The 20,133-nt window shown below is 44.1% G+C and overlaps 1 protein-coding gene across 1 annotated transcript in view; it reads right to left on the bottom strand.

The window, feature by feature from the left end:
• Positions 1-20,133, bottom strand: part of LOC132391940 (dedicator of cytokinesis protein 2-like) — a 1,209,929-nt gene that overhangs the window by 818,684 nt on the left and 371,112 nt on the right. The window contains exons 21-24 of the mRNA XM_059965744.1: positions 16,661-16,761; positions 16,045-16,179; positions 10,917-11,028; positions 5,060-5,130 (exon numbers count right to left, since the gene is read on the bottom strand). Of these exons, the coding sequence (XP_059821727.1) occupies positions 5,060-5,130; positions 10,917-11,028; positions 16,045-16,179; positions 16,661-16,761 (419 nt within the window). The remainder of the gene's footprint in view (positions 1-5,059; positions 5,131-10,916; positions 11,029-16,044; positions 16,180-16,660; positions 16,762-20,133) is intronic.

Here is a 20,133-nt window from a genome sequence, read left to right as displayed (position 1 = left end):
CTGGCTTTCCCTGGCTGCTGCTCAGGTTTCCTCCCGCAGTCCAAAGGTGTATCGGGTAGGTTAAATGGGCATTGTAAACTGTCTCATGATTGGGTTAGTGTTAAATTGGGGTTGCTGGGAAGTATTGGGCAGCATGACTCAAAGGGACAGAAGGCTGCATTCTACACTGTATTACTAAATAACGAAATAATAAAAATTACATGCAGATGGTGGCATCTAGTAGAAAATAATATAATTATCAGAGGCATTGGGGAAGGATACAAAGGACAAGGAGAACGACAGGAAGAAGAACTGCAATTCATTCCTCAACCTTCCATTTCTGTGACAGAGGACTCGTTCATCTGCAACTCTTTGGAATGTTCTTCTAGTTTGTAAGAGTTGTACCTGTGTTTGTGAATTCTTTGTAAACATTTTGCAATTCAGAAGTCTTTTATAATTTAGAAATGCTCAGTGAGTGTTAGAAGTGTGTCAGAATATTGGTCCAAGTTTAAATGTATATCATTAAAAATAAAATAACTATGTTTAAACTACATTCCTCCTTGGTAGGGAGGGATGATCCACCACATAGGCAGTGGGTATTGGCAGCCAGACCATAATGCAAAGGCTGGACAGGGAAATAAGTTAATCATTGACACAGTATAACCTTCCTATTGTAAAGGTAAATGTAGATACCTTCAGTACTGTGTAAATGTCTGGCGTGCATAAGACATTTGCACAGCACTGTTTGTCAATGTGGAGCGGAGAGCAAGTTTGCACATCTTGAAGGAGCAAATGATTCTGGGAATGGAGAGGGTGGTGGTCTGCAGGAGGCGTGTGGAACTGGAGGCAGAGGAGTGTCAGAAGAGGGTGCAGACACATCCAGCCCAGATACACCAGGCCAGGTTATTTGATTCCAAACAATTGGTTTATTGATCATTACAAAATGAATACTTTGGTGCTTCCCCCTCCCTCCCCTTTTCCCCAACCATGATTCCCCTCTCCCTGCCCCTTTCTCACTCTCAGTCCGCAATAGAGACCCAGAGCAGAATTAGGTTTATTATTACTTACATATGTCATGAAATTTGTGGGGTTTTTTGTGGCAGTGGAACAGCACAATCTTTAAAATTACTGGAGTACTGTGCACATTTACTAGACACCCTGGCAAAATGTACGTGTTTAAGACTTTTGCGCAGTACTGTATATTGGATAGGGCTTAAAATCTTCTTTTTCCTTCAGGGCTTTAAGGAGAGGGAACCCAATACCATCACCTAAGTTTCAATCAGTGATACACCTTTAATCAGGAAAATGCTTCAACAATTCTAAAGGCTGCCTGCATATGTTGGTTAATGGCAATATAGTAATCTGGATTCTTGAAGAAAGAGATGGTTTCTTTAGATAAAGAAAGGAATTAGAAAATGAGGAAGGAAAATGAAAGTGAAAGGAAGAAACTAGAAGATAAAACAATGAAACTAAAAGAATAAGAAATTGAAAGTTAAAGAAAGAAAGTCAAAGATTATAAGAATGAAACTGGAGGCTAATGAACGAAATTGGGATGTAAAGAATGAAACTAGGAAGTCAAGAGTGAAACTGTAAAGTAAAGAATGAAACTGGAAAGTAAAGGATGAAACTGGAAGGTAAAAACTGAAACTGGACATAAAGAATGAAACTGGATAGTCAAGAATGAAACTGAAAGGTAAAGGATGAAACAGGAAAGTCAGCAATGAAACTCCCCTCAGCCCCATCTCCTGCCTTCTCCCTATAACCCTTGATGTCCTGATTAATCAGGAACCTAGAAACCTCTGATTTATATACTCTCATGGTAGCTTGAACCTGAAGTATTATGATTATTTGACTTTAGGGAAAAAATAATTTTAAGCTGTGATGAAAATGTCAATTCACATGCTGCTAAATTGGGGTTGAATGAGAATGATGGGAAGTGGTGCTGGGAGCAAAAACATCAGTGAGAAAGGTAGATTGCAAGGTGGTATCAGGAGAACAGATTTGCCTCTGACTCAACACACGGGGTCACATAAGTATATTTGTTTTCTTGATTGAGTCAGGGCAAATAAACTAAGCATCAGTGTGGAAACATTCAGGTAACACTGAACATAACATCATGAAAGTCCCTTAAGGATGTCATAGCTGAGGGTGGTAGTAGGGATAAGCTCCCACTGCCTATTAAGTACTCCCAATAGCACCTCAATTAGCCTCTGACAACCAAGTCCAGCTCCTGGCCTTCATGTGTGGGTTGGCTACCAAGTCTGGTGAAAGCACTGAAGAGGAGAAGGGCAAAGGTAAATGGAGCTCATCAGCCTTGGTTGGCAGCTCAACTAAGAGAAGGAAAACTCTGATCTCAAACCTCCACTGCCTCACAACTGTTCCCACTCATGGGGAAGGCTGTTGGAGTAAATCTCAAGGAGAAATCCAAGGCTGGAGTCCGACGTTGAATTCAGTGTTGACTGGCAACTCCTGTAATGTCACTAATGCCAAGCTGTATCAGTCTCTGCCATTCCTTTGGATTCATCAGCTGTGTGGAGAGGGGGAGCCCACTACATGGGCAACAGCTTGCTCACCACATCATACTGCCCTGGCTTGCATATCACAGAGACAGCTGGGATGCAACATCAATGGTTGACCCCGGCCGATGAAGGGGCCTCAATATCATGAAGTTTACAATAACTATACAAAAAGTTCTTCAGCACTTTAAAATGAAAGGCCAAATGGATAACAGCCAATTTCAATGAAATGAGAGCAGATCTGGCCTAGATAAACTGTAATCAGAGCTTGGCAGGCGAATCTGGAATTGAAAAATGGGAGACCTTTAAAGTTTCTGCTGCAGTCTAGGTATCGCCAAAAGGGAGGAAAATAGAGAAATTAGAGACCCAGCTCGATGAATGAACAAACAGGTAGAGAATAAATCAGAGCAGAATAAAAGACCAACAATGGTCTTGTTGTAGAGTCTCAGCCTGAAAAGTGGACCACCGATTTGTCTCTACTGATACAACTTTGGGGTTCTTCCAGAATGTTGCTTCATCTCCAGATTCCAGCATCTTCAGGTCTGGTATGTAACAGGTGCTGGGTTGAAATACTCTCGAAACCAGAAAGTTCTCAAGGTGAAGTAAGAAAAGAAAACGAGGAAGGTAGTGACAGACAACGTTCCCTCTAAACTTTCATAGCTGCGCAGACCAGCTGTTGGAGGAATTTCTCCATGACCTGAAAACTGCGCGGTACTTTAATGTGTAACATTATACAAAAGAAAAGTCCAGCTGCACGGCAGCAAGGACGATGTGTACTGCAGTATCCGCATGGCTGCGCACCCGCACAGCTTAGCGGGAACTGTGGTGACAGATCATAATATTAGTCTAAAAGGTGGGTCTAAAACAGGTGTTCCCAACCCAAGGTCCACGGTCCTCTCAGTCAATGGTAAGGGTCTATGGCATAAAAACTGTTGGGAACCACCGGTTAAAAGGAAATTGAAAAATGATATGGATATGTGAATAGGAAAAGGATTGCAAGATGAGGCGTGGAGCTAATCAGACACATACACATAGAAGAAGTGGGCATGTCTGAAGTGAGAAATAAATATTTCACAACAGTTTTCACCAGCAGATATGTATGTTGGGATATAAGCCAAGGGAGATATAATTGAGATTCTCGAGTGGCTAAACTCTGATGAGTCATCATCATTACTGCTGAGTCATACGATGTGGACGATTATGGTTTTTCATCTGCCTTTAATCTAAGACAACTCTTCTTATTCTTTTTATCCATGACCATGATTGTTCTTGACAATTTTTTCTACAGAAGTGTTTTGCCATTGACTTCTTCTGGGCAGTGTCTTTACAAGACGGGTGACCCAGCAATTATCTACACTCTTCAGAGATTGTCTGCCTGGTGTCAGTGGTCACTTAACCAGGACTTATGATATACACCAGCTACTCGTACGATCATCCACTACCTACTCCCATGGCTTCACGTGACCCTGCTGGAGGGAGACTAAGCTGGTGCTACACATTGTCCAAGGGTGACCTGCAGGCTAGTGGAGGGAAGGAACGCCTTACACTTTACCCCATCAGCCCCAGGGTATTCTACAGCCCAGAAAAAAAGCCCTTTGGCCCAATAAGTAAATGCTGACAATCTTTTGCCTAGCCCAATTGACCTACACCCAGACTATATCCCTGCAAACATTCCTCATCCCGACTTAGGTTAAATATTGCAATTGAATCCACATCTACTACTTCCCCTGGCAGGCCACACCACACTCACAGCAACCCCTGAGGGCAGTGAACAACTCTCAGTGAGGAAACATCTGGACCAGAAGCTATGTATCTGAGCTTGCTGGAGGAAGTTTCACAACCCTTGAACATAACCTCCCAAATTATACCATGTAGCTGTCTGCAGTTCTGGTCACCTAATTATAAGAAGGGATGTAATTAAGCTGGTATGGGTGCAGAAATGATGACATCAGGACTGGAGGACTTGAGTTTTAAAGTGAGGCTGGACAAGCTGCGTCCGTTTACCCTGAAGGGAGTAGGAGAGCCAAAGGTGATCTTATAGAGATTTAGATCATCGTGATCACAACTCTTTCTCCCGGGGTAGGGCAAACCAGCGGGCATTGGTTGAAGGTCAGAGGGGAAAGATTTAAAGGGAGCATGAGGGTCAGTGCTTTTCACACAAGGGGTGGTGTGTAAATGGAATGATTTTCCAGAGGAAGTGGTAGAGGTGAGCAGAATAACATTGTTTAGAGACAGTTCAACAGGTACATGGATTGGACTGATTGGGCCAAACATGGGCTAAGGGGGGATGGGCATCTTGGCTAATATGGATGAGGTGGGCTGAAGATTCTCTTCCCACACTGTATTATTCCACGGCTCAATGATGAATAAAAAAAGTCAAAGGATCTTTTGTGGGCCGAAAGGCCTGCCTGTGCTATACTCTTTGATGTTCGATAGGTGGTATTAATTCTGCACAGCAATAGGAGCTCAAGCTGGGACCTGGGTCCATCTGGGCCATCCTTCCACCTAGTATTACACCAAGGGAGATCCAATTTCAGGATATCTATCACTTAACAGCAGCCTACCTTAATAAGACGGGATCAAAGATCTTTGCCACATCTTGAAGGACCGTCGGCAAGTACTTGAGGGAAGCTCCCTGGAATGGGAAGAGAAAGGGAATTTGATTAGGTTAGAGGGATATCAGGACCTCGTGCTGGTCAATCAATGACAACCAATTACACTTAGTCTAACACTACTGAAGGATGCCATTCAGCTGATTGGGTCTATGCCAGCCCCAAGGTCAGCAAGCCCATTAAGATCATACAGTATATCCATATAGCCATACAACTTATTCCATTTCAAATGTTGAACAAATCCCCTCAGAATGTTTGCTGAAATCCATAAATTTACATATCTTTCCACTGTTAATGACATCAGAGATGCACTGTGCTCATACAAAAGCAGGCCAATTTATTAGAGTACAGACAAATTTTCCGCCAATATTGTCTCCTGGTTTACTGGAGACAAGAAACTGCAGATGCTGGAATCTGGAGTAACTCACAGGGTGCTGGAGGAACTCAGTGGGTCAGGCAGTACCTCTGGACAAATATTCATAACTGCATCGATATGTTGGGCCCAGGATAGATTCTCAGAGAGGTTGACATCCAGGAACCTGAAATTGCTCACTCTTTCCTCTTCTGATCCCTCAATAAGAACTGCTGTGTGTTCCCTCATCTTACCCTTTCTGATCTCAACACGAACAGCCCATTTCCCTTCTCACCTCTCCCCATTCCCACCAGGGTCGTCACTCCACCAGATGGAGGCTGAAATCTGCAAATCATATTTATTCATCATAGGTACTTTGAAATATCAAGTGAAATGGATTGCTCATGTTACAACCAACACATCTAGAGGTGTGCAACTGGTGTCAACACAGCGAGTCCACAACGATTGGCAGAACAACACGGAACACAATAAGCAACAAAACGACGATAGCAAACCAAGCCCCTTTCCTCTCTCCCACCCACCAACACACACAGACAGCCCTCCAGAACTGGGCCTTCTGTCTCCAGTCTCTGGGCTTTGACTTCCATTCTTCCAATCAAACTTCAGGCTTTGATCGTTGGTGTCAGCCTTTGGATTAGCAGATAATGTAACGCTGAACTCCAGGCTCAAAGCCCAGGTGCACCGGATGACCAGCCCTCATGTCTCCTGCTCAACTTTGCACTTAACGTCAGTAAGACCAAAGAATTCATTGTGGACTTCAGAAAGGGTAAGATGAGGGAATACACACCAGTTCTTATCGAGGGATCAGAAGAGGAAAGAGTGAGCAATTTCAAGTTCCTGGGTCTCAACATCTCTGAGGATCTATCCTAGGCCCAACATATCGATGCAGTTATGAAGAACTGCAGCTTTGTACAGTGGCTATTATTGATTAGAAGTTTGAGGAGATTTGGTATGCCACCAAAGGCACTTAAGATTTTTCATTCTAACTGGCTGCATCACTGTCTGGTACTGGGGGGGAGGGGAGGCACTGCACATGATTGAAATAAGCTGCGTAAAGTTGTGAACTCAGTCATGGGCACTAGCCTTCATAGTCTCCAGGATATCTTCAAGGAGCGATGCCTCAAAAAGGCAGTGTCCACCATTAAGGGCCCCATTACCCAGGATATGCCTTCTTCTCATTGCTATCTTCAAGGAGAGGGTACAGGAGCCTGAAAACACACACTCAATGATTCAGGAATAGCTTCTTCCCCTCTGCCATCAGATTTCTATGAATGTCCTTCACCTGTCTATTTCAGTGGCCTTCTTGCACAGACAGAGATCTTGCCTGCTGATGTCCTTCACCCCCATGTTCACCATGTGCTGACTTGGGAACTGATGGGCAGCTCATGGGTGTCCTTTTGGTGACACTAGTAGGGAAGCTGACATTGAATGAGTTCAAAAGGGAATCCGTGTGTTGGCTGCCTTCAGCATCTGTCATCTGCCTCCATTTCATTCTCCCCCACGTTGGAAGGGTATTCAGGCAAACTTCTCATTTACAACTCATTGCCAGGACATGAGGGACTGGGTTTCATGAGAGGTTGGGCAGGCTAGGGCAATATTCCATCAAGGGCAGGAGACTGATACTTAATCTTAAAGATGGATAAGTACTATTGGAATGGGGTGTAGAGTTGTTATTTTTTGTGTTGTTTAACTTTCCTGGTAAACCTGTAATAAGATAAAGTAAGAGCTGGAAGGCAATTTTGAATAAGGTGGGACAGCAGAAACCTGATTGGTTGAGGACCAACCAATCAGGAAGGATGCATGATGGGAATTAAGTATATATACCACTGGACTAGACATGTCTTGGCATCATCCCTTATAAAGCTGGTGGAGTTTGTCATTGAAACGTTAGTTAAAATCGACACTTTGACCCGGCTGGAAGTCCGAGAAGAGTTTATGCGTAATATATGCCAGGAAAGCACGCCATCCTTTTTTAAAAAACTTTCCGATGTTTGCTTGTATCTTTAAACAGTACTGTGCAGAAGTTTTAGGCACATATATATACTGTATGTGAGAGGTGATAAAACTGATTCTGATATGGGTCTCTATTATGGACTGAGAGTGGGAAGGGGACAGGGAGAGGGGAATCATGGTTGGGAAAAGGGGAAGGGAGAGGGGAGGGAACGGGAAGCACCAGAGAGACATTCTGTAATGATCAATAAACTAATTGTTTGAAATCAAATGACCTTGCCTGATGAGTCAGGGCTGGGTGTGTCTGCACCTACCCCTCCCTCATCAGTGGCACTCCGTCCCTGCCACCTGTCCCACACCCCTCCACCCTCCCCATTCCCAACATCCTTTGCTCCTGCCAGATTTACGAGATTCCTCTCCATTCCACGTTGACAAATACAGTGCTGTACAAAAGCTTTAGACACCCTGGCTACAGGACGTATATAGGTGCAGCTCCTTTGCCATAATGTCTTACGGCTCAATACACAGTACTGTGCAAAGTCTCAGGCACATATATAGATATAGTTAGGGTGCTTAAGACTTTTTCCACAGTACTGTGGTAATATTACGTATTGCACTATACTGCTGCAGCAAAAACAAATCATGACTACTGTATACATGCAACAGTTCAAGAGATGTTGAGATGTTTCTTCTGGTGAGAGAGTCTCGAACAAAAGTCCATAGTTAAGGGGTTGGCCATTTAAAAGTGAGGTGTGTAGAAGTTCTTCTTTACAGAATCTCTGGAATTCGCTACCCCAAAGGTGATGTGGGTTTGATCATTAGAAGTTACAAGGATATTGTTAGGACGTGAGGACTTGAGTTATAAGTAAAGTTTAGATCTTCATTCCCTGAGGTGTAGGAGAATGAGGGGAGTTTTGATAGAGGTATACAAAATTGGGTGGTGTGGTGGAGATACGTCTCTACCAAAGGAGGTGTAAGGTGCTCCTTCCTTCTGCTAGCCTGCAGGTCACCCTTGGGCAAGGTGTAGCATCTGCTTAGCCCCCCCCCAGTTGGGAGTACGGGAGGCCATGGGAGCAGGTGGTGGATGGTTGTATGAGCAGGTGGTGCATATCACAAGTCCCGGTTATGTGACCACTGACACCAAGCAGACAAACTCTGAAGAGGATTGATAATGGCTGTGGTCTCCCGTCTTGTAAAGACACTGCCCAGAAAAAGTTTGCCAGGAACAATCATAGACATAAAGACCGTGTCTATGTCATATGACACGGCACATGATGATGATGATGATACCAAATTATGAGGGGTAAAGATAGGACAAATGCAAGCAGGTTTTTTCCACTGAGGTTGGGGGAGACAAGAACTAAAGGTCATGGGTTAAGGGTGAAAAGAGAAATGTTTAACGGGAACATGAGGGAAAACTTCTTTCCTCAAAGGGTGATGTGAGTGTGGAATGACGTGCCAGCGGACATGGTGCATATGGCTTTGACTTCAACACTTAAGAGAAATCTGGATTGGTTCCTGGATGGGAAGGGTTTGAAAGGCTATGGTCCAGGTGCAGGTTGATGGGACTAGGCAGAATAACAGTTTGGCATGAACTAGATGGGCAGAAGGGTGTGGTTCTGTACTGTAGCACACTATGACTCTGACTCTAAGTACAAAGTAGTTAAGGCAGATTGTTAAAGTAGTTTTTAAAGATCAGGAAGTGCAGAAGGGGAGAACAATCGGATAGTGAGTGTCAGGGTAGGCTTGAGTAGCTTACTTGTGTTGTGAGGTATGTGACACCATATCGCTGAGGAAATGTGCAGAAGTTATATGGTCCACACATGCTCTCTTATTTTTTCAGTTTGTTGAAGGACTCAACAAACGAGAGGTCATGTTACAACTCTACAAATCTCTGGTGAGACAGCACTTAGAGTATTGTGTTCAATTCTGGTCACCTTATTATAGGAAGGATGTGGAAGCTATGGAGAGGGTGCAGAGGAGATTCACCAGGATGTTGCCTGGTTTGGAGAACAAGTCATATGAAGCAAGGTTAGCAGAGCTGGGACTTTTCTCTTTGGAGCATAGAAGAACGAGAGGGGACTTGTTAGAGGTCTACAAGATTATGAGAGGCATAGATAGGGTGGATAGTCAGTACCTGTTTCCCAGGGCACCAGTAGCAAACACCAGAGGGCATATGTACAAAATTAAGGGAGGGAAGTTTAGGGGAGACATCAGGGGTAAGTTTTTTACACAGAGGGTTGTGAGTGTCTGGAATGACTTGCCAGGGATGGTGGTGGAGGCTAAAACATTAGGGGTATTTAAGAACCTCTTGGATAGGCATATGAATGAAAGAAAAATGGAGGGTTATGAGGTAGTGTGGGTTTAGTACTATTTTTTAAGGATTATATGGGTCGGCACAACATGGAGGGCTGAAGGGCCTGTACTGTGCTGTAGTGTTCTATGGTTCTATGACTCAACTGTGTTCCCTCTCTATTCTCTGCCACACTTCATTTCTCCTTTCACACAGAATTCTACCTTCTTGCATCGTTGATGGTGGCCAGATATCCACCCTGGATGTGTGTGTGAGGTAGTGACCAACAACACACTTACCCTCACAGACACTTTGTATGGTTCCACAAGAACACAATAAAACCAGAGCTGGAGTAGTCCACCAAGCCCGTCTAGCCTATCCCACCATTCAAGCAAGCAAAATGCTGGAGGAACTCAGTGGGTCATGCAACTCTGTGGTGGGAGATGAACATTTCACCATAAACACAAGAGATTTTGCAGGTGTTGGAAATCTTGATCAACACAAACGGACACATAAAAATGCTGGAGGAACTCAGCAAGTTATGCAGCAGGCATAGAGAGAGATAAACAGCTTAATGTTTCAGGTCAATGAAGGGACTCAGCCCAGAACACCAACTGTCCATTTTCCACCACAGTTGCTGCTCAATCTGCTGAGTTCCTCCAGCATTTGATGTGTGGCTTCAGAGTCTGGAATCGGCAGTGTCCTGTGGATGCACCATTGAAGATGATCATGGCTGACCTTCTCTTCTGTGCTAGTTCCTCACATTCCTCAGTTTCTCCATCAATCAAATATTTATCTATAAAAGCATAGAAGGAGACCACTCGACCCATCATTTCCACACTGGCTTACGACCAGAGTAACACATCAGTTCCGTATGTCTGTAGATGTTGTCCAGTTGACTCCTGAAGGCCACACAATAGAACCTGCCTTCACCACATCTGCAGATCCTGCCACAACTGTGAGAAGAGAAAGGGAGTTAACGCTTCAGACCTGAGACTCTTTGCTGCTCTAACAAAGAGTCTTTGGCCAAATACGCTAACTATCCTTCTTCCCACAGATGCTGCCTGAACTGCTGAGCAGTTCCTGCATTTTCTGTTTATACTTCAGATTTCCAGCAAGGACAGGTTCCTGTTTTCTAATCATTACACCTGTCGGCAGTGACTTAGAAATTCTACTCATGTCCCCACGTTTACCTGCATAAGTAAAGTGTTGCCCTCCAATGTTGACTTCATCAGGATGTTGAACTTCTCAAAGAGTGTTCGCAATGATAATTCGTATTCCTTCTTTTCCTTCCCTTCGTAGAGCCTGAAACAAGAGAACAGTCGATCAACCACATCTTTACTCTTTTGTCTGCCATTAGTGACAGCACCGCCATACTTGGGGGATGATAAAAAAGTCAGAGAAATGTTCCAAGGATGTTGCCAAGACTTGCGGACCTAGATGCATGGGAGGGGTATGGAGGGCCAGGATCATCAGAACTAAGGTATATTAATAGTCTGGCATGCCCTAGATGGCCCAAAGTGCCTGTTTTTGTGCTGTGGTGTTCTATGACTTTGAAGTCAAAGGTTTAGGAGATCTTGATCAGCTGAGTAAGTGACCAAGGATTGGCAGATGGTGTTTAATTCAGATAAGTGCAAGGTTGGGCCCTGGGGAGTGCTGTAGAGCAAAGGGACTTCGGCATTCGGGCACCAAGGTTCCCTGAAAGTGGAGTTACAGGTGGACAGTGTGCTGTTGGCACATTGGCCTTCATCAGTCAGGGCACTGAGTATAAAAGTTGGCAGGGGGGGTCACAGTGCAGGTATACAAGATGTTGGTGATGCCGCACTTGGAGTACTGTGCTCGGTTTTGGTCGCTCGGCTGAAGTAAGATGTAAAGATGAAGTAAAGAGGGGCATTGATCAGGTGAACATACGCAGTCTGTTTCTCAGGGTTGGGAGATCAAGAGCTAGACGGCATAGGGACAAAATTTATCGGAAACTTGAGGGGCACCATTTTGCACACAGAGTGGTACCTGAGGAAGTGGTTGAGACTGATGTAGCAACAACTTTTAAAAAGCATTTGAACAGGTATATGGATTGAAAAGGTTCAGACACCAGCTTAAGTGGTCAGCTTGGTCGACATGGGTCTGTTGGGCCGATGGACCTGTATCCATTCTGACTAGAATTTGCCACTTCTTCTTCTATCAGCACCACTGTGCGGGTGTGTGGCTTCGCATTAATTGAAATGCTCCAGCGCACAGCTGGATCTTTTCTTTATATAATGTTTTATTAAAGTACCGCGCAGTTCTCAGGGCCAGTAAAAATGTCCTGCTCAGAGCAGTGGTTGGTCCGTGCAGCTGAGAAAATTAAAGGGAACAGTGATAAGCACCAATCCCGCCTCTCCCTCAAGTGCTCTAGATTCCTCCCGAATCCCAAACCAAAGACATGTGGGTTGCTGGGTAACATGGCTATTGTAAACTACCCGTTGTGTAGGTAGCTGGTGGGAAAGGAGCAGAGGTGGGTGAAAGTTCGAGCCACAGATTCACAGAGCACGGAAACAGATCCTTCAGCACAACTCGTCCTTACTGATGCCCGTCCAAGCAAATCCCATTCAGCCATGTTTACCCCATATCGCTCTGAACCCTTCCTTTCAATGTACCTACACAAATGTACCTAAATGTACCTACATAAATGTACCTACACAATGTACCTACATTTTAAATGTTGTTAATGTGCCTGCCTTAACCACTTCCCTTGACACCCTCTGGGTGAAGAAGTCGCCCCTCTCACCATAAAGCTATGCTGTCTAGTTTCTGACACCCTTTCCCTTGGGGGAAAAAAGGACAGCGTGCACTCATGCTGTTTATAAACCCATTGGCATAGATAGGGAGAGAAAACAGCTTACAGGGAAAGTGGGAAGAATTGATGGATTGCTATGAGAGCTAGTATCAACTCAGTGGCTCAAATGGCCTGGATTTTGCACTTTGACACTTCAGGACTTCAAGACTAAAAAGTGTGCTATAAATATTTCTAAATCTATGGCAAGCACAGCAGGATTCCATCACAAATCCGTTCCAGGACTCCTCTGTTTCAGAACTGATATCCCCAGTCCTGCCCTTTACCTTATCAGCCCCAGAAAAATTGCATGCTAGAACTGACAAATATATATCCGCTACATTTTCCAAAATGACTGTGCATCCCTGCTAGAGTAAGTCAAATTGATCCTTTATTGGCATTCTTGTTAAACTGTCAAATCTGCGAGAGAGTTTCCTTGGGGACAGTGTTCAAGAAAATAAAATGATTTTTAGTTACATAGAATCTTTCAATCACAGGAGCTTCACTGCCAGTGATTACTGAAGTGCAGGCATTGTTGTACAGTATGCTGAGCAAAGGAAGAGTAAAAATGTGTGTTTTTAGCAACAGTTAAAGAACGTAGGGTTCATTCCACCAGTCAATCACAGTGTGGTTAACTACATATACCTGTCTGGACATGCCCCCTGCTGACTGCTCCTGTGGCCACTCCCACTGACTGTGGCTCCTCCCACAGACTCCGGTTTAAAAGCGATTGAGGCCTGAGCCTGGCCTCTCAGTCTCCAGGATGTGGTATGGTGGTCAACTATTGCTTGTTCTTTCTTCCAGTCAATAAAAGCCGATATCTCGCCTTCCCGTCTCAGAGAGAGTTATTGATAGTGCATCACACAGGAAAGACCCCCCTCCACCATTGAGCACATCTCTAATGAGTACTGCCTCAGAAAGGCAGCATCCATCATCAAGGACTCCCACCATCCAGGCCATGATCTCTAGTCGCTGCTGCCATTGGGAAGGAGGTACAGGGGCCTTAGGTTCCACACAATCAGGTTCAGGAACAGTTATTTCCCTTGAACTATCAGGCTCCCGAATCAGCGTGGATAACTGCATTTACCTCAACAATGAACTCATTAATTATGGACTAACTTGTGCGAACTCTACAACTCAGGTTCCTAGCATTATTTATCTATCCATCTAACTATCTATTTACGTATTCACTTATTTTCACAGCTTGTCTTCTTTTGAACATTGGTTATTTGTCAGTTTTTGTTTGCATGTAGATTTTCATTGATTCTGTTGTACTTCTGTGAATGACAGCAAGAAAATGAATCTCAATATATGGTGACATTCTTTAATAAAAATTGACTTTGAACTTTGGAAAACATAGTACTTAGTGTCCACACCTAACTACCCTTGAGAAGGTGACAGTGCACTGTATCTTTGGAGTGTTGCAGTTCTTCTAGAGAAGGTAATCCCACAGTGAGGCTGGGTAGGGAGATGTCTCTGCCTAATGCATCAGGATCATACAGCTGGCAAAGACACTAAGTCTGCAAATGAAATTGGATTTGGAAGCCCAGATAAATGGGATGTGGAGTAAAGTTGTGCTGGCATTGGAGCAGGTACTGAGGAGGTTCATGAGAATGATTCTGGGAACGAAAGGGTTGGTAGCTCTGGGCCGGTACTTGCTGGAATCCAGAGGAATGGGGAGGTGGGAACCTGATTGAAACCTTATCGAAGATTGAAAAGCCTATAGACAGAGTAGACGTGGAGATGATGTTTCCAGTAGTGGGGGAGTCTAGGACCAGAGGGCACAACCTCAGAATAGAAGGGACTTCCCTGTAGAACACAGATGGGGAGGAATTTCTTTAGACAGAGGGTGGTGAATCTGTGGAGTTTTTGCCACTGACGGCTGTGGAGATGAGGACACTGGGCATATTTAAGGCAGAGGTTCTTGATTAGTAATGGTGTCAAAGGTTATAGGGAGAAGGCAGGAGAATGGGTTGAGAGGGATAATAACCATGATTAAATAGCAGAGCAGGCTTGATGGGCTGAATGGCCATCTGCTCCTATATATTATGGTCTTGTGATCTAGATGGACTCAAGAAAAATGGAGGGTTATGGGCTATGTAGGAGGAAAGCGCTGGATTATCATGGAGTAGTTTGATATAGGATGGCATAACATAGTGGGCTGAAGGACCTGTACGTGCTGTACTATTCGATGTTCTATGAGTAAATGTTTCTCCTTGTACTGTGGTAACCCCAGGTTTCCTAGTTACCATTTGTCCCAATGTTCATTATTACTCTGGTCTTCATGCACCATTCCCCACAATATAAAGGTGACTGCAATTTAGAAGTGCTCTTTAATAGAAGCTGGCAGTTGATCAAATGATGGCATCTGTCATGCTTGCCTTTTTTAGTCGAGGCAGCGAATTCAATCATCAGAAAGTTATGCTGCAGCTTTATAAAACTCTGGTGAGGCTGCATCCAGAATACTGCATTCAATTGTGTTCTGTTCTGGTCACCAGATTATAGGAAGGATATGGAAATTTCAGAGGACAAAGGGAGGTTTACCAGGACGCTACCTGGACCACAGAGCATGTCTTATTTCTACGAGGGCATATCATATGTCATGTCTACGATAGGCTAAGAGGGCTAGGGGTTTTTCTCTTTGGAGCAAAGGAGGATGAGAGAAAATTTGATAGAGGTGTATAAGATGATAAGAGGCACAGACAGAGTGGACAGCCAGAGACCTTCTCACACAGCAGAAATGGCTAACAGCAGGGGGCAAAATTTTAAGGTGATTGGAGGAAAGTATAGGAGGATGTCAGAGATAAGTTCCTTACACAGAGGTTGGTGGGTGCATGGAACATCCTGCCAGAGGTGGTGTTAGAGGTAGAAAAAATGGAGGGGCTACATGGGAGAGAAGGGTTAAATTGATCTTAAAGTTAAGAGGTCAGCACATCATGAGCCAAAGGTCCTGCACTGTGCTATAATGTTCCATGTTCTGTATTCAGTTCTGGTCACCCCATTACAAGAAGGATGTGGAGGATTTGGAGAGATTGCAGAGGAGGATACCAGGATATTGCCTGGTGTAGAGAGACTACGCAATACAGAGAAGCTGGACAAACATTGCTTCTCTAAACAGTGGTGAGGCAACATACTTCTCATACTCTTATAAACTTCTTATGAACATTTAAAGGAAAAGGAGGTAAGTTCAACAAAAATGTGCAGGGCAAACCTTTAACACAGAAACTGGGGATCTCCTGGCATGTATTGCCAGGGGAGGTAGCGGAGGCAAACAGTTCTTAGATCAGCACACGAACATGCAGCGAATGGAAGAAAATTGACCACGTGCAGGCAGGAGAGATTAGTTTAATGTTTAATTATTAGCATAATTGGTTCAGCATTTTGGTTTTTAGGGCCTGTCCCTGAACCGAATTATTTCATGCACAGTCCCTCTCTAACAGATTGGGGCAGGAGTCAAAACATTCTGAAGTTGGGATGATCCATCTTGGCCAAACAAGAGGGGGACTTACTGTGAGTAGAGACATCTTGAGCGGACTGTGAACTTAAAGATGTATTCCAATGCCTTGAACGCTCGCTTCAGGGGCTCGCAGTCTAGGCCTCGGCTTGCGGTGTCCACATACTCGGTCAGCACCGAAAGCAACTTCCTACAATAAGAAGGGGTTTCACAGTTGGAGAGATTATAAAACTCAACTGAGAAGGAGAAGCACACCAGGAATCTATCTGTTGCATCTTCTCCCATTCCTCTCCTGAATTCCCAGTGTCTTCTGAAGAATATACTAAGGAAAGCATTCTTTGCATCACTGTCTGGTAAGGAAGGGCCATGTCTTCTTTTGCACTCTAGTTGCTTGTCAGTCTCTGCTTTTCATACATTCTATTGTATTTCTATAAATTCATGTAAATGCAAGAAATTGAATCTCAAGGTGGTATATTATAACATATACAAACTTTGAAAATAAATTTTACTCTGACTTTGACTTACTGGCCCACATATCATTGTTAAAGAAAATTCATCTGTCCTGGGTACCACACTAACTTCAGTTCTGGAATCATAAACTAAAGCCACTGACAATCGCACAATCTCCTCAAACACAGACTGGCTTTGAATGAACTCTTTGTTGGACATACTTATAAGCCAAGGTGGCACTGAAGTGCTGTCGAATGTAGGCTTCCAGGACAGCGTGAAAGTGTTGGAACTTTCTGTCCGCTATCAGTCCGATGAGGAACACCTGTAATCACAGAAAGATGAAATTACGTCAGTATCTTGAGCACAGACTAATCTTCCACAACCTTACCTGATCTGACCTACACTTCACTCCAGTTCCTCAGCAATACTGTTTGGCCAATTTGAACTAAATTGATCCAACGAAAGTTAATGAACCTGGATGGATTACCTGGCTTGATCCATCATGGACTGCCCATCCCAGTGGGCTCCTCACAGGTTCTGGCCTGGGTCTGAATTATTGCACACACCTACTGACTCCATCACTGTCCCACCACTGGTAGAGTCCAGGAGAAGAGAGGGGAGCAGCACAACAGGGATGGATCAAAGGTTTGGACAAAGGTCTGTGGCATTCAGGTGGGGGCAGAAGGACAGAATTTGCCCATGTCTTTTCATTGAACATAGAACAGTACAGAACACAACCAGCAATTATGTTTGCTAACTAAACTAAAGACAGATGACCCTTCTTCCTGCATATGGTCAATATCCAATCATTCACTGTATATTAAAGGTTATTGGTCTTAGGTCCCACACTAATAGGTTAAGGAACAGTTATTTCTCTTCAATCATCAGGCTCCTGAACCAGCATGGATAACTTCACTGACCACAAGACTGAATTGACTCCACAACCAATGGACTGTCAAGGACTCTACAACTCGTGTTTTCAGCATTATTTACTTATTTTTAACTTATCATTGTTATCAGCTTTTTTTGAATTTGCACAGTTTGTCTCCTTTTGCACACAGGTTGTTTGTCTGTCTTTGCTTGAGTGTAGTTCTTCACTGATTCTGTTGCATTTCTTTGTTCTACTGTGAATGCCTGCCACGGTAGTGTGCAGTCAGCACGGGGCATCAGAGTTCAGAGTTCGATTCCACTGCTCTCTGTAAGGAGTTTGTAAATCCACCTCATGAATGTGTGGGTTTCTTCCGGGTGCTCCAGTTTCCTCCCACAGATCAAAGACGTACCAATTAGTAGGTTAACCAGTCATTGTAAATTGCCCTAGGCTAGGGTGGGTTGCTGAGCAGTGCAACTCATTGGGCCAGAAGGGCCTCTTCCATGGTGCATCTCTAAATAAAATGAATCTCAGGGTAGTATATGGCTATATATACAGACTTCAATAATAAATTTACTTTCAATTTTGTACTTGTTTCAGTTCAAAGACCTCTCATTAAATGTGGTCGGGGGTTGTTTACTTAGAGAGCAAAGAACCCAGGCTCTGATGTATCATTGGACAATCCTTCTCAGGGAGTTACAGCTTGGATGTTATATCCCAGTATCTGAGAAGTGAAAGCAGGCCATGCCTAGGGGAGACAGAAGAGACTGCAAATGGGGCAACAAATGAACTGCAGGAGGAACTTTGGGCCGAACAGCATCTGTGAAGGGAAATGAACAGTTGATATTTTGAATGAAGATCCTTGGCGTATGATGCACCATCAATAACTCTCGGAGACGTGAGGCGAGATATAGGCTTTTATTCGCTGGAATAGATCAGTCAGCAGCAAGGGTTCACCATACCACATCCTGGAGACTGAGAGAGGAGCAGTGCCTCCAATCGCCTTTATACAGAGGTCTGTGGGAGGAGCCACAGGAGCAGTCAGCGGGGGGGCGTCCAGACAGGTATATGTAGTTCACCACAGGGTACAGGTTAAATTGGTTTATTATTGCCACATGACCTTGTCATTGGGTTTGGAGGCCTGTGTGCCTCAATGACCTGGAGAGCTTCTTTGGCTGGAGTCAGGGCTTTGTGCTTTGACTCTCGGTAGGGTCACTCATGCTGAAAGAGAGCAAAGGGTAGAGGACAGCCTAAGAGTGGTCCACAGATCCTCCAGGTTCAGGGGTTCAGCTCAGGGCTAACAACCCTGACTGGCAAAACAAAACTGTTACAGAAACAGCATCAAAGAATCCTTCTACATCTGTGTGCGACGGTATACTTAAGTCACCACCCAGGACTTCCATGACCAATAGTGGTGAAAACTAAGAGGAAACTACTGACATGATGAAAGAAACCATGAACATCGCCAGAGATGAAGGACCTTCATTGCCTTCCTAAACGCCAGCAGTGTAAGGAGCAGTAACTGTCACACGCACTGAGATACAGTGGAAAACTTTAGTTGCATGCCATCCATACAGTGGAGAAATGTACAAGGAAAAACAACAATAGAGTGCAGAATAAAGTGCAGTGCAGACAGAAGTGCAAGGCCATAAGGCTGTAGACCATGAGGACAGGAGCCCAGCTTATCAAACTAGATGTCAGTTTAAAAAAAAATAGAAAGAAAGATTTACAAACACAAGAAAATCTGCAGATTCTGGAAATCCAAAGCGCGCGCGCGCGCGCACGCACGCACGCGCACACGCACACGCACACGCACACACACACACAATGCTGGAGGAACTCATCAGGCCAGGCAGTGTTTGTGGAAAAGAGAAGCCGCCTGGTCTGCTGAGTTCCTTCAACATTTTATGTGTGTTGCAAAAGAAAAATTAGCTTTATTCGTCATATGTACATCAAAACACACAGTGAGGTGTGTAGTTTGCATCAAAGATTGTACTGGGCAGCCCTCAAGTGATGCCATACTTCCAGCACCAATATAGCATGTCCACAACTGACTAACACTAACTCAAATAGCTTTGAAACCGGAGCACCCTGAGCAAATCCACACAATCATAGGGAGAACAGACAGACTCCTTATAGACAACTGTGGGGAATTAAACACAGATCTTACAGCAGGCACTGTAAAGCCTTCTGCCAAATGCTACATTTTAGGCCAAAAATGGACTCTGAACCTCATAATATAGATTATTATGGCCTTGAACTTTATTGTCCACCAGCACTGCACTTTCTCTCTAACTGTAACACTTTATTCTGCATTCTTACGAGTCCTGGTGAAGGGTGTCGGCCTGAAACATTGACTGTTTATTCCCTCAATAGATGCCGCCCAACCTGCTGTGTCCCTTCAGCATCTTTTTTTTGTGTGTGGTGCTCAAGATTTCCAGCAGAATCTATTGTGCATATGACTCTACATTCTATTACTGTTTGGAACGGCACCTTAAATCCCTTGTCCACAATCTCAGTGTGTGTGCTAGGCTGGAGGTGCGATTCCAGTGTAGTACTGAAAGAGTAAAATAAGGCAAGAATTCACATTTGTATCATAACCTCTACTTTCCCTTCACTCCTCATTTACCCAGCACAGATCCATCCAGTTCAGTAATCTCTGCAGTTCAGGAATTTCTTTTCTTCCTTTCCAATTTAACTTACTTCGATACATTTTTTAATCTCACAATTTACTGCCACCATCTCCATACTGAGCCAATGTAATCGTTCACTAATGCTTGACACCACAACAATTACCACCTTTCAAACCAACGTGAATTATTCTTA

Source organism: Hypanus sabinus, chromosome 3 (genome assembly GCF_030144855.1).
Source record: "Hypanus sabinus isolate sHypSab1 chromosome 3, sHypSab1.hap1, whole genome shotgun sequence".
NCBI classification, from domain to species: domain Eukaryota; kingdom Metazoa; phylum Chordata; class Chondrichthyes; order Myliobatiformes; family Dasyatidae; genus Hypanus; species Hypanus sabinus.
Note: the sequence above shows the minus strand (reverse complement) of the source record. Positions and strands in the feature narration are given on the sequence as shown.